The 14,984-nt window shown below is 44.5% G+C and overlaps 1 protein-coding gene across 1 annotated transcript in view; it reads left to right on the top strand.

Moving 5' to 3' along the window:
- The window catches only part of PLCXD3 (phosphatidylinositol specific phospholipase C X domain containing 3), a 76,109-nt gene extending 61,929 nt beyond the window's left edge, over window positions 1-14,180 (top strand). The window contains exon 3 of the mRNA XM_083466224.1: window positions 6,466-14,180. Within this exon, the coding sequence (XP_083322350.1) occupies window positions 6,466-6,622 (157 nt within the window). The 3' untranslated portion in view covers window positions 6,623-14,180. The remainder of the gene's footprint in view (window positions 1-6,465) is intronic.
- Window positions 14,181-14,984: the final 804 nt, after the last annotated feature.

Here is a 14,984-nt window from a genome sequence, read left to right on the forward strand (position 1 = left end):
CAAAAACCCAACAATAACCCCCCTCCCGCAAACACATTTAAAAGGCCATAGCATGTTCAATCAGCGAAATGCCTGGTTGTAGAGGAAGGTTTCTGTCTGGTGCCTAAAGATATGTAGTGAAGGCGCCAGGCAAGCCTCCCTGTGGAGAGCATTCCACAAACAGAGCAGGAAAGTTGTTGTTCTCATGTTGTCAACCTCTGGACCAGGGGTCAGCAACCTAAGGCCCATGGGCCACAAGCGGCCCATGGGGGTCATTTAACCTGCCCATGGACCCCCACCGCCTGCTCGGTCAGCTCCCATGTGCCGTGCTAAACCGGCACAGAGCAGAGTGGGGACCTCCTTCTGCGACACTGGCCGGCTTCCCATTGGCTGCAGGAAGCTCCTGCAGCCAACGGGAAGCTGTGCACGCCTCCTCCGCACTGGAAGGAGGACCGGAAATAGTGTTTGCGCATGCGCACTCCGGGCCACCGCAGCGTCTGCAGGACCATGAACCGGCCCAAGCCACAAAAATTTTGCCAACCCCTGCTCTGGACCGTTTGTGGAGGGGGCGCTGAAGAACAGCCTCAGATCATGATTTCAGAGTCCAGGTTGGTTTAAAGGCAAATCTTCATAATCCCCCCCTTATACCACTGACTTGCCTTTTCCCTAAACTAAAGAGTCCCAGATGCTGCAACCTTTATGTGGGGCTTAGAGGAAATATAAATGCCACCTTCATTAAATCATCCTCTGAATATTCCCTGAATATGTATAGCGTATAATGCTTGTTACAACCTCTTACAATGGATGAATTATCTATCATCAAGGCAGTTAAATAACTTTTTTAATAAGTCTAGGTAGCAGTGTCAAATGACCTCCGTCCCGAGGCCCACGGTGCTTGCTGGCTCTTGTCTGCATCTACCGAACCACATCAGCCCAATAAATTGACAGAAATTACCGTAATTGCTCCACATGGAATTCTAGGACTTGCTGGCCTTGAATATAGTCAGCCAGCAAGGAGGCTTTTGATGCAATCTCTCTACTATAGCAGAGGCCAGTTCAAAGGATCCAATTAAAAGAGGGGCTGAGACTCCGTATGGGAGAGGAAGGCGAATTCCTCAGCCGGCAAATATAAATGGTGGGAAGGGTATCGGTAGCATGAGTGCAGGGTTTTTCACAACGGCATGCAAATGCAATGTCGCCTCCAACGCCTCTCCCTCACGCCTGTGGGAGTTTGAACAGAGGGTTTATCTTGTCACCAAAGAAGGTCGATGGGAATAGACACCACAGTCAGGCCCTCTGTGGTCTCCCGTGAGACTGGCTGACTGTAACAGAAGGTATGCCTTGGCAGCCCATCTGTCTGGGAAACACAACAGACCTCGATGACTAGGCAGCTAGCCATCCTTCGTTAAACCTTTGGTGTGTTTTGAAGCTTCCTGCAAAAGCCAACCATTTCCCTCGTGCGTAACTAGACGTACTCCTGGCCTGGACGCTTCCAGCAACACTACCGCTCGTCTAAATGTTCAGCTGTCGTTAAAATTAACAACATTAATAATACAACTCTTCTTTAGTCATGGAGAAATGAGAACACAGACCAGTTACTGTAAGTCAGGGGCAGGGAACACTTTCCTGCTTGGGGGCTGCAAAATTGTGGGCACAAGCCAGGGGTAGGTGGGGCAGGAGCTAAAAGTGGATGTGGTTTAAACCCACACATACATCTTCAACCTGCATCCAAGCAGCAGGAGCCGTGATCACAGGTCAAAGGCACATTCCAGCCTGTAAAAAGCTCTTCAGGGGCGTCTGGAGCAGAGTCGGTGATAGGTGTGTCCTGAGAAGGGGTGTGGTCTGGGGAGGGTATGGCCTAGAGAGAATCCTGAGGGCCATTTTGGTCCCTGGGCCTGAGGTTCACCAGCCCTGCTCTAAGAACTGCTTTGGTCGTGCTGTGTGATGAAATCTGTTGGGGAGAGACAAGGGAAATGTGTCCCTGTGTGGAGCCAGTGGGGTATACTGGTTAAGAGCAGTAGACTCGTAATCTGGTGAACCGGGTTTGCGTCTCCGCTCCTACACATGCAGCTGCTGGGTGACCTTGGGCCAGTCACACTTCTTTGAAGTCTCTCAGCCCCACTCACCTCACAGAGTGTTTGTTGTGGGGGAGGAAGGGAAAGGAGAATGTTAGCTGCTTTGAGACTCCTTCGGGTAGTGATAAAGCAGGATATCAAATCCAAACTCCTCCTCCTCCTCCTCTTCTGTTAATTCTCCTCAACCTCTCAGTGGCTTTTGATACAGTGGTACCTCGGGTTAAGTACTTAATTTGTTCCGGAGGTCCGTTCTTAACCTGAAACTGTTCTTAACCTGAAGCACCACTTTAGCTAATGGGGCCTCCTGCTGCCGCCGCGCCGCTGGAGCACGATTTCTGTTCTTATCCTGAAGCAAAGTTCTTAACCTGAAGCACTATTTCTGGGTTAGCGGAGTGTGTAACCTGAAGCGTATGTAACCTGAAGCATATGTAACCCGAGGTACCACTGTACCATCGACCATGGCATCCTCCTTGAGCAGGTGTCCGAGTTAGAGGTGGGTGGCTCTGAGGTGGTTGCTGTCCTGCCTGGATGGTCCAGGGAGTGTTGCTTGGGGAGTGTTCTTCAGCCCTGTGGAGCCTTCAATTTGGGGTTCCTCGGGGTTCGATTTTATCCCTTATGCTGTCTAACATCTGCATGAAATGACTGGGTGGGTTTATCCAAAGTTTTGGAGTACACTGTCGGCAATTTGCTGATGACCCACAGCTCTGCTTCCCCTTTACATCTCTAGGTGAGGCAGTGGATGTGCTGGACTGTTGTCTTGCCTCAGTAATGGACTGGATGAGAGCCAACAAAGACTTGGGCACTGTTAGTGGGTGGTTCCCTAGACCAGATGGTTGGGGGGCTGGCTGATCTGGAGGAGCGGATACATAGTTTGGGGGTACTTCTGGGTCTGTTGCTTTTGGAAAAGCCCCCACTCCATTACAAAACAGGACATTGGAAAGTAATGTGCAAGTAGCTTCTTGGTGACATGGATGATGATGTTGGACTTTACCACCCATCAGCCCCGTCCAACATGGCCAAAATCAGGATTATGGGAATTGTAGTCCAACAAATTCTTGAATGCCACAGGTTCCCTGTCCCTGACATAGATTCTTTCCTGATCTCAGGGCATCAGCCATGGAAGTTCTTCATTCTTATAGGCATCAGGCTCATTGGAAACAAGTGGAAGTAACTTTTACAAATTTATGAATTCAGCTTTTCTAAATTGCCGTTCGGCAGCCGTGGAATTCATTCTGCTGAAATGCTTATCTATAATTCAGCACTCTCCAATTGCTGGATAAAATTTGGAAGCATATTCAATCAGATGGCACAGTTTAACATTTTGAGGCTGGATGAACATTTTAATATGATTGATCACTACCCGGTAGTTTCTTGGCAACAACCACGAGCTGATTACTTCCCCCATTCCTCGCCCCCGTGTGATCAGTTCCTTTTAATAAGGAACCACCACCGACTTGGAGGACTTGTGTTTCTTGGTGGGATACAACAAACAAGCTCAGCCAGTGGAAACCTGTGCAAGCACTTCCACTAACACAATGCCCCCCTCTCTCTCTTCCCTCCATGCCCCCTGCATCTCTCAAATAGGCTTCGGGAGGGGGGCAGACGATCCCCTGAGCAGTATGCAGGAGGAAGAAAGGTCAAGTCATTCCACCAGCCAAGCAGAAGTGCTTCCAGTGATAGAGCAGTCTGCTAGCACTATGCTGAATTCCTCTCTCTGGTTGCAAAGACCAGGCTGAGAGATAAGCAAACAGCATAATATAGTGGTAGCCCTCCAGATATTGTTGGACTACAGCTCCCATCATGCCTGACCATTGGCCGTGCTGGATGGGAGTTGTGACCCAAGAACATCCCAGGCTTCTTCAGTGGCCTGCCTCCTCTCTGCTTCTCTGCCCCACCTCAATTCAGCCTCTGATTCTGCCTCTGCTTCCGGACTGCTCTCCCAGCCTCTTCCTGCTCACTAGACCCTGTTGCGTCTTCGGCTTCTGACTCCTTCTCCTCCCAGTCTGCTCCCTCTTCTCCCTTCTCCTCTTCCCCCATCACTGTCCCACCACCAGTTCCCTGGCTCTGAGCCTTCTTCCCTTAGGGGTTCCCCTGCTGGTGCCTCCCACCACTCCTTAGCATCCAGCCAGTCCATTACACTGGGTCACCCAATCTAGGCCGAGGCCGCAGTGTAAGGGGACAGGAGACGTAACACTTGGCCTGCCCTGGCACCAATCTGAATCTCCACTGGTAGCTGTTACTTACTAGGGCTATGTACTGGATATGGCTGGTTCTCAGATTCTGAACTGGAGTGGGCTGATTTGGGGCAACCCAGGATTCATCCAGATTGGGTTGAGGCAGCCCAAGATTGGGCCTAGGCCACATAAGGTTCGCCTGGAGTGATTGGGGAATGTCAAAAGAGCTGGGGGTGATTGTGATGAGGAGAGGAAGAAGGAGATTTGCAGGCAACCGGTGTGTTTCTTTTCTCTCCCTGCAACTGCATGTTTCACCGTGTTTAAGTAGTCCAGGGGGGAGAAGAAAACATTTGTCTCCTTCTCCCCATCCCTCTACCACATGACTGCCCAAGGCCCCAAATTGGTTGAGACTCAGATCTGCATACTCTAAGCTCCAGATAGTCTTGGGTCAGATCAGGGCCATTCTGTAGCATTGGAACCATAGCCCTGTTATTTATTCCGAGAAGAAAACTGGTACTGGCGCTTGGGGTGGGTGGGTATTTTGATGCAAACTTGAGGAATCATTAGGAACATTGCAGGGATGATGAAGAAGAAGAGTTTGGATTTGATATCCCGCCTTTCACTCCCCTTCAGGAGTCTCAAAGCAGCTAACAATCTCCTTTCCTCCCCCCCCCCACAACAAACACTCTGTGAGGTGAGTGAGGCTGAGAGACTTCAGAGAAGTGTGACTAGCCCAAGGTCACCCAGCAGTTGCATGTGGAGGAGCGGGGAAGCGAACCCGGTTCACCAGATTATGAGTCCACCGCTCTGAACCACTACACCACACTGTGATGGATCTTTCTCTGACTCTCCAAAGACCTTGGCTACCTGCAGGTTTTTGTATTGGGAAAGAGAAACACATTGGGCCAGACACATAATCCACTTTCTCTCCCCCTCTCCCCCTCTTTTTTAACAGCTAACCAGAAGGTGTTTATTGCTAATGTCAGGGTGTATAATGTAGCTGTTTTATGTTTCTAAGAGCATTCAGCCATGTGGGTATCTGCCATGCCACATGGGCTGTGCTTTCGCTGAATAAACTGCTTAATGAGGCCAATTACAGGGATGGAGGCACTGGGAATTACAAGGAATGGTAAACAAGACAAGGGACAAATTTGATTTTGTTTGAATTCTAATAAGGAACCACCTAATTCTCACTTCTCAAGCCAATATGTGAACCAAAACACCTCTATCTTTTGAAATTCGTCGTCCTCCAAATTTTGCGATGCAGTTCTCCAGCCAAACAAAAATGTACATATTAGGGGAAAGTGTGCATAACATGCACATATTAGTGAAAATGTCTTTTAAAACGCATAATAGTGAAAATTGATAGCAATCATGTGTATAGTAATCAAAATTGCATACAAAATGTAGTTTATTGGCAGAAATTTGCACTAAAATGTTAACACATTTATATGAGTTGTTTGGTTTCTAATTTTTTTTTTAAAATTGCTGCAGGAATGTGAAGAATTGAATTTATGTTTGAGAAACTGAGAAACCCAAACTAATGGATCTATACATCCTTAAACAAATTTGTCCATCCTTAAACAAGACACACCACCTCCAGCCCAGGGAAAACACCGACTTGGTTTTTTTCTTCTCGTTGCCATGTACATATGGAATATTTTCATTAAAATGGTTCAGATTTTGGTTGTGATTTGAATTTTAAGATTATCTGTGGAAGGAAAAATATACTTTCCTACCTGTGAACTTCTCCTCTTGAGGAGAATTAAATGAAGTAGACTTTTGTTAAGTTGGATTCTCTTCCAATTGTATTTGCTACCTCCATTTTTATTTATTTTTGAGACCTGGCCCATCAGGGTGGGGAACCGTTGGCCCTCCTGATGTTTCTGAACTTCAGTCAGAACATCAAAACCCAGAGAGCATCCAAAATGAAACAGAAAACAAAAAAGAACATTTCTCAAGATGCTGAGAATAAAATCCTTTCTCTCTCTCTCTCTCTCTCCCCCCCCCCTCTCTCCTCCGCCTGGCATCTTGAGGTATGTTGATGGGAGTTGGAGCCCAACAACATTGACAGGAGTTGTCACCATGTCTAAAACCATGGGAAGCCAATGCTGGTCATTGTAGATAACACTTAACTAGATGGGCTGATGGTTTGACTCAATGTAAGGTGCCTTCTTATGTCCCTGCACATTTGATGCTTTCAACGGTGGGTAATTTTTTCTCTTCTTCCTCCCCAGAGCGCTCCCCGCCATGATGCAGTGGGTCCAGACACAGACACCGGGCGAAAGTGGTGTCAACATTGTCACTGCGGACTTTGTAGAACTTGGCGATTTTATCAGCACGATCATAAAACTGAACTACATCTTGGCTGAAGGCGAAGCTGATACGACTTGATAGTACCGTAATGTGTCCGACATGCTCTAAAGTGGAACTTATCTCCCTTAGTTGTGTTAGGTTGTAATCTTGTGGCACAGATTTTGCAAGCACATGCTGAATATTATTCTTTTCTTTTGGAAATGCTGAGGACTTAGAAAGGATGAGGGGGGGGGGAGAGAAAGAAAATGGGTTGTTGTTTTTCTACTTGGTCTGATCATTTCTTGACATTGATTAGCTTGTGTCTCATGAAACCCAACCAGGTTTCATTTACACAGTTATCTTATTCAAGAAAGCCATTCATAAATATTTCTCCAACAACCACATGTGGTTTTGGCCATATTGAGGATCATTCGCTATGCTTAACTTGTAACTGGCGTTCATGAATTGCCCTTTGTCTGTGCAGTAGATTCTCATTGTCTTTAGTAATTCTGCTGCTGAACAAGAACATTGTATAGTCTTATCCAGGTGCTCCATATATATATATAAATGTTTCAGAAATTGGTGGCATCAGGTTTGTTGAACTCAGGTGGGAGGGAAGGATATGGCATCGTAAAGAAAAGACCAGTCAAAAGTTAACAGTTGCAGTTACAATGCCTAATAACTTGCAGATTTCCTGAAATTTTTAAACATTTCAAATATATGCTGCTATTGCTTTTAAAAGAAGTTCCCCATTGTGAGTCTAATTCTGTCTTCTCCTGTGAGGGGCAGAAGGCCTGTCATAGACTTATGCACAGAGTTTCATTATGCAGTTTTAGAGGGTGACTCTACATTACCATTTGGAACCATGGCTTCCTAAGAAGTCAATTTAAAAAAATCATTATATTGATTTGTCACTTTAGTTAGTTAGTTATAAAATGCATTAACCACCTTTGGGGAGTAGGAATGCAATGGAGCATCCAGGGAAAGGGCACGACTGGAATCCTGAATGGAAGCACTCCATGCTGCAGCGTTCTGTTGCAAGCCCCATTTGTTAAGCTAAAATAAGCTGAATCAATGATGAAAAGCTATTCCTTCTAAAGCAGGAGTTTCCAAAATGTGGTCCATGAGCTTCATTCAGGTAGTGTGCAGCATGTCTGTGGATTTGTGTTTCAAGATGGGAGAAGGCACACCTATCCCATTAAATAATGGTACTGAATTTTAATTGTGTTTTTGTTGCTTCTTTTATTCCTTATATTGGATTTTATTGTACTACAGTTTGCATTCTATGGAATTCAAATTATAGTACTGTAAGCTGCAATATAGAAGAAACAAAAGAAGTAATTAAAAAATACAATTAAAAGCTACAACAAGTAGCACCACACATTACAGTTGCTACAACAGGCAGAAAAAACAACAAGTGGTCCGCGAGGAGGGAGAGAACCACTGTTCTAGAGAAAGTTACAAAGGAAGACTGCCCCATGTTGTTCTTAAAGGAATATCCAAAATGTTTATATACTTGACCATGTGAGGAAGTACCTCACACATAAACATATCCTAGAATTCAGAGATATAGTTGGAAGATATGTAATCCTCCCCCCTCGGGCATTTTTCCTCATAGTACTCACAGGTATGAAGTACCAGTACTTCTTTTGTGGCCCATGGCAGCCAATTTGGGCTGGCACCTATGGTACTTTTATCAATATATACCAGCGCCTCTTTTTTTAACCCCCCAAAAGAGAGAGCACATGAGAAGTACCTCATAACATCATAAGACCTCATAACAGAACATAAAGAAGAGGTCTGATAATTTATTTGAATTTTCAGAGAAATCTGAGAAACAGCCTAGCTTAGTTGATCTACCAGCTGTTGCTCTGTCACGGGTCTTCTCAGTCTGTGGACACCATACGTAAATTCAGATCTTTCACAATCTTAGCCCCGCTTCAACTATCTCTACTTCTTCACCTCTGGATCCCACATTACTCTATAAATCTCATCCCTTTCCCTCTTTTAACTCTCCCCTCCCTTGCTTCACTATGACTGGAAAACCTTCAAGTCACTTCGATTGTCCCACTCAGTGGTGAAATGTTCGCTGTAATTCTAGACTCTCAGCTTAGTGGTCTTAGAGGGATGTTGTTTAGTGGGGTAAGACATATTATTCCACTTATTTCGAAATGTCAGCTGGGGATCCTACTGCTCATTCTGCTGAAGGGGACCCTAGATTTCTGCTCCGAAGTCCAGCCTTAACTGCACCTCCATTTCTGCTAGGACAACAGTAATGGGTGTGCAATATTCCCATATTCAGCAAATTGTGCTCCAGGGTAGCAAGATTCCAAGTTTCTTCCCTCCCTGAGGCTCCTTCTTTTAGTAATATCCCCAGATCTTGCTTCTATTCCCACCTGTCCAAACTCATTTGTGTGATGGATTATTGGGTCAGTGGCAAAGCACAGGATTTGCATGCACAAGGTTCCAATTTTGGTCTCTGGCATCTCTGGCAAAAGCAGGCGTGACCACAGACTATGCTTCTTGGCACTGACAGGAGTCAGAGTCCAACAACATCTGCAGGGTCACAGGTTCCCCCAGTCCCAAGTTACGGGGATCAGAAGGGTTGGTAGAAAAATTTGCCTCAAACTCTGCAGAGCCTCTGTCAGTCCCATTACTGGGAAAGACAGACCAATGGTGTAACAGTAGAGAGTATCCTAGTCCATATATGAATGGATAGTTGCCCAGGTTTCCCCTGTGCTCATGCACTCAAGCAAATATCAGTTGTGGAGCTGGTGGGAAAGCTGCCAAAGGGGAGTTTCCCCAAGTCCAACATGACTAGTCTTTTGAGGAACCCCTGATAAACTTCCAAGGAATCCCATGGTTCCCCAAATCATAGTCTGAGAAAACCTTGGCCTTAGATGAATGACGACAAGAAAGACTAGACACTGAACATCTATGGGCTAATACTGTCAAATGTTCAAAGATGGCTAATCATCCAACATTGTCTGCTGAGTGGAGCGTATGAAACATCTCACCAACATCTGACACCAATTTTTCATGGGAAGAAGTGATGGGGGGGATCAGTTGTTGTTGTTTAAAAAAAACTATTGGGAACAAACTTTCTAGAAGCAAGAATTATTCTGATCCAACACAGGAGCATAAGGAGCCTTCCGTAACAGTTGCTGACGCAGATGTGCTACCAAACGTACAACTGGATGGATTTCTCCATCCACATTGTCATGCATATCCAACATCTACGTTGAGACATCATTGGATGCGAATTAGGAATCTGCACCCAGAATTATCAGGTGTTGAGCATAGCTAAAGCCAGGGATGTTTTTCAGCTGGAACTTGTCAGAATTCAGTTCCGGCACCTCTCAGGTTGGCGCCATTGCCATTGTAAGAGAACAAGGGAGGCTTCATGGTGAGTTCCAGCACCTCTTTTTCTAGAAAAGAGCACTGGCTAAAGCCAATATGTTTAGGGATGGGTATCTCTCTGTGTGGTTGTGGTTGTTTGGCCGAATCCCGTATTTCCATTTTAACACCCATTCAAATCCAGTGTGATTTTTTTTTTTAACTGGTTCAGTGGAATGTTCATAAATATTCCCTTCTGGTGTTGTAGGACAACAAAACACAGCTGCCTATTGTGCACCTGAGAAGAGGGCTTGGGGAACCTTTGGCCCTCCAGATGTTGCCAGACTCCCATCAGCCCCAGACATCCCATCAGGGCTGACTGACTCCTGACAACATCAAGAGGACCACAGGTTCTCCATTTCTGCCTTAGGCTGTACACACATTACCAGCTGCCAGTCATTCTTTTTCTCAATGTAGATTGAAGCTGGTTTGGGGGAGAATGCCTCAAAACACAGTATGTTGTTAGAAATGACAAGGTAGATAAGGATCATGTGTACACCACTTCCCCAACCAGCAGTGGGAGCAGACTGAGTGCAGAGTAAAAGAAGGAGTGTGTACACAGCCTTAGAGCAAGCAATTCTGAAGATGGATTGTCAGTCTGCTTTACAGAACAGCTTCAGTGTACTTTATTTCAAATAGGACACCTGGAGGGACAAGCCCAGCTGCCTGAACGCTGTCCTTTGTGTGGACCGTAAGAGCTCAGCCAATAACTAGTCTAGCTTCTTTTACAGTGAAGCAAAAGCTAATTGTGTATTATACAATGTGTGTGGCATAACTCTGCAGTAGCTTCTGTGTTTACATTGTTCTGAACTGTTCCCGTTTACCTGCCGACAAAAAAAAGAAAGAAAGATCAAATGCGCTGTATACTCTGTAAAATGTATTGATTACCAATTTGTTAAGAGTTCAGTGATTCCTTCTTCCCCCAGCTCATAATTTTGAAATTGTGCCAGTGTTCCTGTAAGTTTTCACGTTTGTGTTTGTGTGTATGTATGTGTTCAGGGGTGTGGGGTGTGTACTACGTTGTACAATATATGAGAATTAGCAACTTCAGCCTCAATGGAAAGGGTAGTTGTGTTATCTTCCTTAACGCTACAAATGTTCCAGCTTGTGAAATCTTGAAGTTTCATGTGTGCTTGAGGATTAATGTATTTGGGCTGAGATCCAGAGAGCTCTTTAATAGAAAGACGTCTTTAAAAACCATCGAGTGCATGGATCTCTTGAAGCTCCCTAGATCTCACTCCTAGGGTTCGGTTGCTTTCCTTCTTAGTATGCAAGTTTTAATTGTAAAGATTTAAGAAAAATGAATGTTTGCTTTTTTTAAAAAAAAATCAAAACAATGTCAAATATACAACCACAAATCTTACAATGGAATGAATTTGCAAGGATTGATTTGCAGGTTTCATGATAATTAAATTTGAAATTCAGCATAATCTGTGTTTCACTGCCAGGTTTCAAACCTGGGAAGGAGAGAGGGAGGGCAGGTTTTGTGACACTGAAACCAAAGTCAGATACCAAAAATTCTAGTTTTATTCCTGACACTTGGGATATAATATTTTAAAACAAACATAAATACATGCCTACACTATGCTAGGTTTGTTTTTCAATGTTCTGAATATTATAGCTATTATAGATAGGGGGGATTTGTCAAATTTCAAATGGAATGGAAAAAATTACTTCCACTCTAATTTATACAGCCAAGTCACACAACCTCTTTAAATAATTCAGATGGTGCATTTGTCACAAACAATGAAGGGAATCACCAAACAAAAAAGGAAGCAGTTTTCATTCTGACACATATCAAACACTGGTGTTCTGTCCTCATCATTGAACCCATGCCTCTCCTTCAGTGGGTGATAACCAACCAAGTCATATACAAAGTAGACCCATTTAAAATCAATAGACAACTTCATTGATTTCAGTGGGTTCACTCTAAGTAACACTGGGTATCCCACAGTATGCACTAACTTCTTTTTACCTAATTCAAGTACCGTATTTTTCGCCCTATAGGACGCACTTTTCCCCCTCCAAAAATGAAGGGGAAATGTGGGTGCGTCCTATGGGGCGAATACAGGCTTTCGCTGAAGCCTGGAGAGCGAGAGGCTCTCGCTCTCCAGGCTTCAGGAAGCTCTGCGCAACCCTCCGGAGCCCGGTGCAAAGCCACGCTGGGCTCCGGAGGGTTGCGCAGAGCTGCCTGCATTAGAAGGCCTCAGCGCGCCTGGGCTTTGCACAGCTGTCCGCAAGCCTGGGTAGACCGGCGCGGCTCCCTAGGCTTGCGGATAGCAGGCTCTTCTGGGGGCTGGGGTCGGGGGGGAAGCTCGGGCTTCCCCCACGCCAGCCCCGTGCCTGGGGGGGGAAATAATTTTTTTCCCTTTATTTCCCCCCAAAAAAACTAGGTGCGTCCTATAGGGCGGTGCGTCCTATGGGGCGAAAAATACGGTACTGTAGCAACATTTTAGTGCCAACTGCCCCCCACCCAACGTTATCAAGTCTGGAATGGGTGGGAGTGGAAGTCAGTTGGCCCGCCATTTCACTGAAGTTCTGAGCAGAAGTGAAAACTGAGTCTGGTGTTTCTTTCACAGGGAGAAAATTTGATTCAGGCTATAATCCTAAATTCACTTACTCAACACAGTGGGACTTGCTTCTCTATCAACATCCACTTCTAAGTAGACATGACTAAGGATAAGATTACAATCCTGTGCATATTCACATGGGAGAAGACTCTGAGATTTACTTCTGAGCATAGGCTTGTAGTACACCTTCTATTTTTTTGAAAACCCACTTCTCGAATTAGGAGTCAATATAGTCTTGCTACCAAAATTCAACTGAAGATAATGCCATTATTATTTGCAAATCATCATCATCATCATCATCTTTATTTATTGCCCACACTTCACCCTAAGGTCCCAGAGTGGGTTACAACAATTAGAATACAACATCAAAAACAATTAAAAACACCTTACAACCACAGAAACAAGATGAGTCCTATTGTGAAAGCGTTCATTGAGGCCAATTCAAATTTCGGTAGGTGGCAGCAGTTGTCACAAGGTAAGTACTTTGTGTGGGGCTGCGCATGAGGCAATCGTCTCTCCAGCTATTAGAAACATATGAAAATAAAGGGATGCCCTAAGCATGGAATTAACCACCACCACAATGGCTGACCACAACTGTAAGCTGCAGATTGAAGCCCCATTCCCGCCCCTAGTCAGGTACCCTTGCTTTCAGTGACCTTAAGGAAGTCTTACTTCATGCAGGGTGGTGGCCTGGTCCTTAAATGGGTCTGCTTCATAAGCAGGAAATTATGTGGCGCTGCCATGCTTTTGATGATAGAATCATAGAATTGTAGAGTTGGAAGGGACCACAAGGGTCATCTAGTGCAACCTTCTGCCCAACGTGGGGTTTGAAACCACAACCTTGAGATTAAGAGTCTCATGCTCTACTGACTGAGCTGCTGTTTCCAAAGCAGGACTTTTCTATGGTTGGATTCCAACTCTCACCAGTCTCAGCCAGCATAGCTGGTGCTTGAAAATGATGGGACTATTACAGGCAGAAATACCTGCTAAACCACCATTCATTGCCATTAAGAACATTGGTCCTGGCCAAGTTAAAGACATGTTGTATGTACAAGAACTTTGGGAGTAAGTCCTATTGAGATTTGCTTCCAACTAAATGTATCAGGCCAAGTGCTGCATTGAAAGTGGTGAGACATGTCAGTTGCACATCTTGTGACTGGCTTATTGCATTCAATGGGGTGCATCTGCAATGAACTGTAGCTGGGTTGGGGTTATAATGATTGACACCATCATCAGTTTATTGCAGTCAACAGACCAGAAATAAACTATACATTGCACCATGCAGTACTAATTATTGTCAACAAGAAAATCCAAATGGAGTTTTTTTTCCTGACAGGACAGCATTAATCCCTAAACTCCTTACTTTCCTTCTTTCTCCAAGAAAACACATGCTCAAAGCATCAGAGTGACTGGATTTTATTTGGATGAGAATTGTGGATGTGTTAAGTTGGCTCAAATTGCAAATGTGTACCAAAGGTTCACACGGCTGCACCTGATTTTCTCATTCTTTTAGAATCTGGGTGCTTTAGTAAATGTTGCATTTCTTAAAAACAAAAACAAAAAAACGCACCTACAGTTCTGTATAGCAAATGTGGATTTTTATTAAAAGAATGTATTTAATGTAAAGACAACGGCGACAACCGAGTTTATTTGTATTCAGTGAAATGTTAATAAAGCCCTGGTACCCATCAGATGGCTTTGGGTGGTTTCTTCAGTTCTTAAACATGGCAAAGTCCATATTAATATATGATACACTTCACTTTACCCTGTTTAGACACTCTTTCAGGAGAAACAGCCTGTTCTACAGTCGAAAAGCCACTGGGATGTTTCTCTTAATGTTAACTTGATGTTTTTACTTCATCTGCAATTTCCACCTGTTCAATCTAGACCTCCCTTTGTACCACCCTGCTTGTGGTTAACGCTTAGCTGGAATGAAATATTCAACGCAGCAATAGAGAAATTAAAATAATAATTTATTTGTCAGACAAATAAATGAGAGGCACAGTGGTATATGGTTACCAAGCTCTGGCCTGCTCTCCTGCCATTATGGCCAGCACTTATATTCCCTCAGCCCAGCCCCCTTGCTCCTCCTTTGGCTGCCTCTGTCCAATCAGCCTGGTTGAATTTCCTATTGGCTGATTGCTATAACCAATCCTAAAAGATACACCCATTTCCTATTGCCTTTTATGGGATACAAAAAGCTATATATTCTTCTATCTATAAATGACAAATAAGTAGTCATATATCTTACATTTGTCTCAACAAGGAACCTTAATTACCAGCTCACCTCTTGCCCTCCTTGCCCTATTGCCCTCCAAAACAGATGGTTAATAGTTTTAAATTTTTATCTTAAACAGATGTCAGAGATCTTGGGTTCACATTCTCATGCATCATCAATGAAAGATCTCCTTTTTGGAGGTCTTTAAACAAAGGCCTGACAACCATATGTCAGGAGTGCTCGATGGCGTCTCCTGTCTGGCAGGGGGCTGGGCTCG

Source organism: Podarcis liolepis, assembly GCF_965112155.1.
Source record: "Podarcis liolepis genome assembly, chromosome: 11".
Lineage (NCBI taxonomy): Eukaryota > Metazoa > Chordata > Lepidosauria > Squamata > Lacertidae > Podarcis > Podarcis liolepis.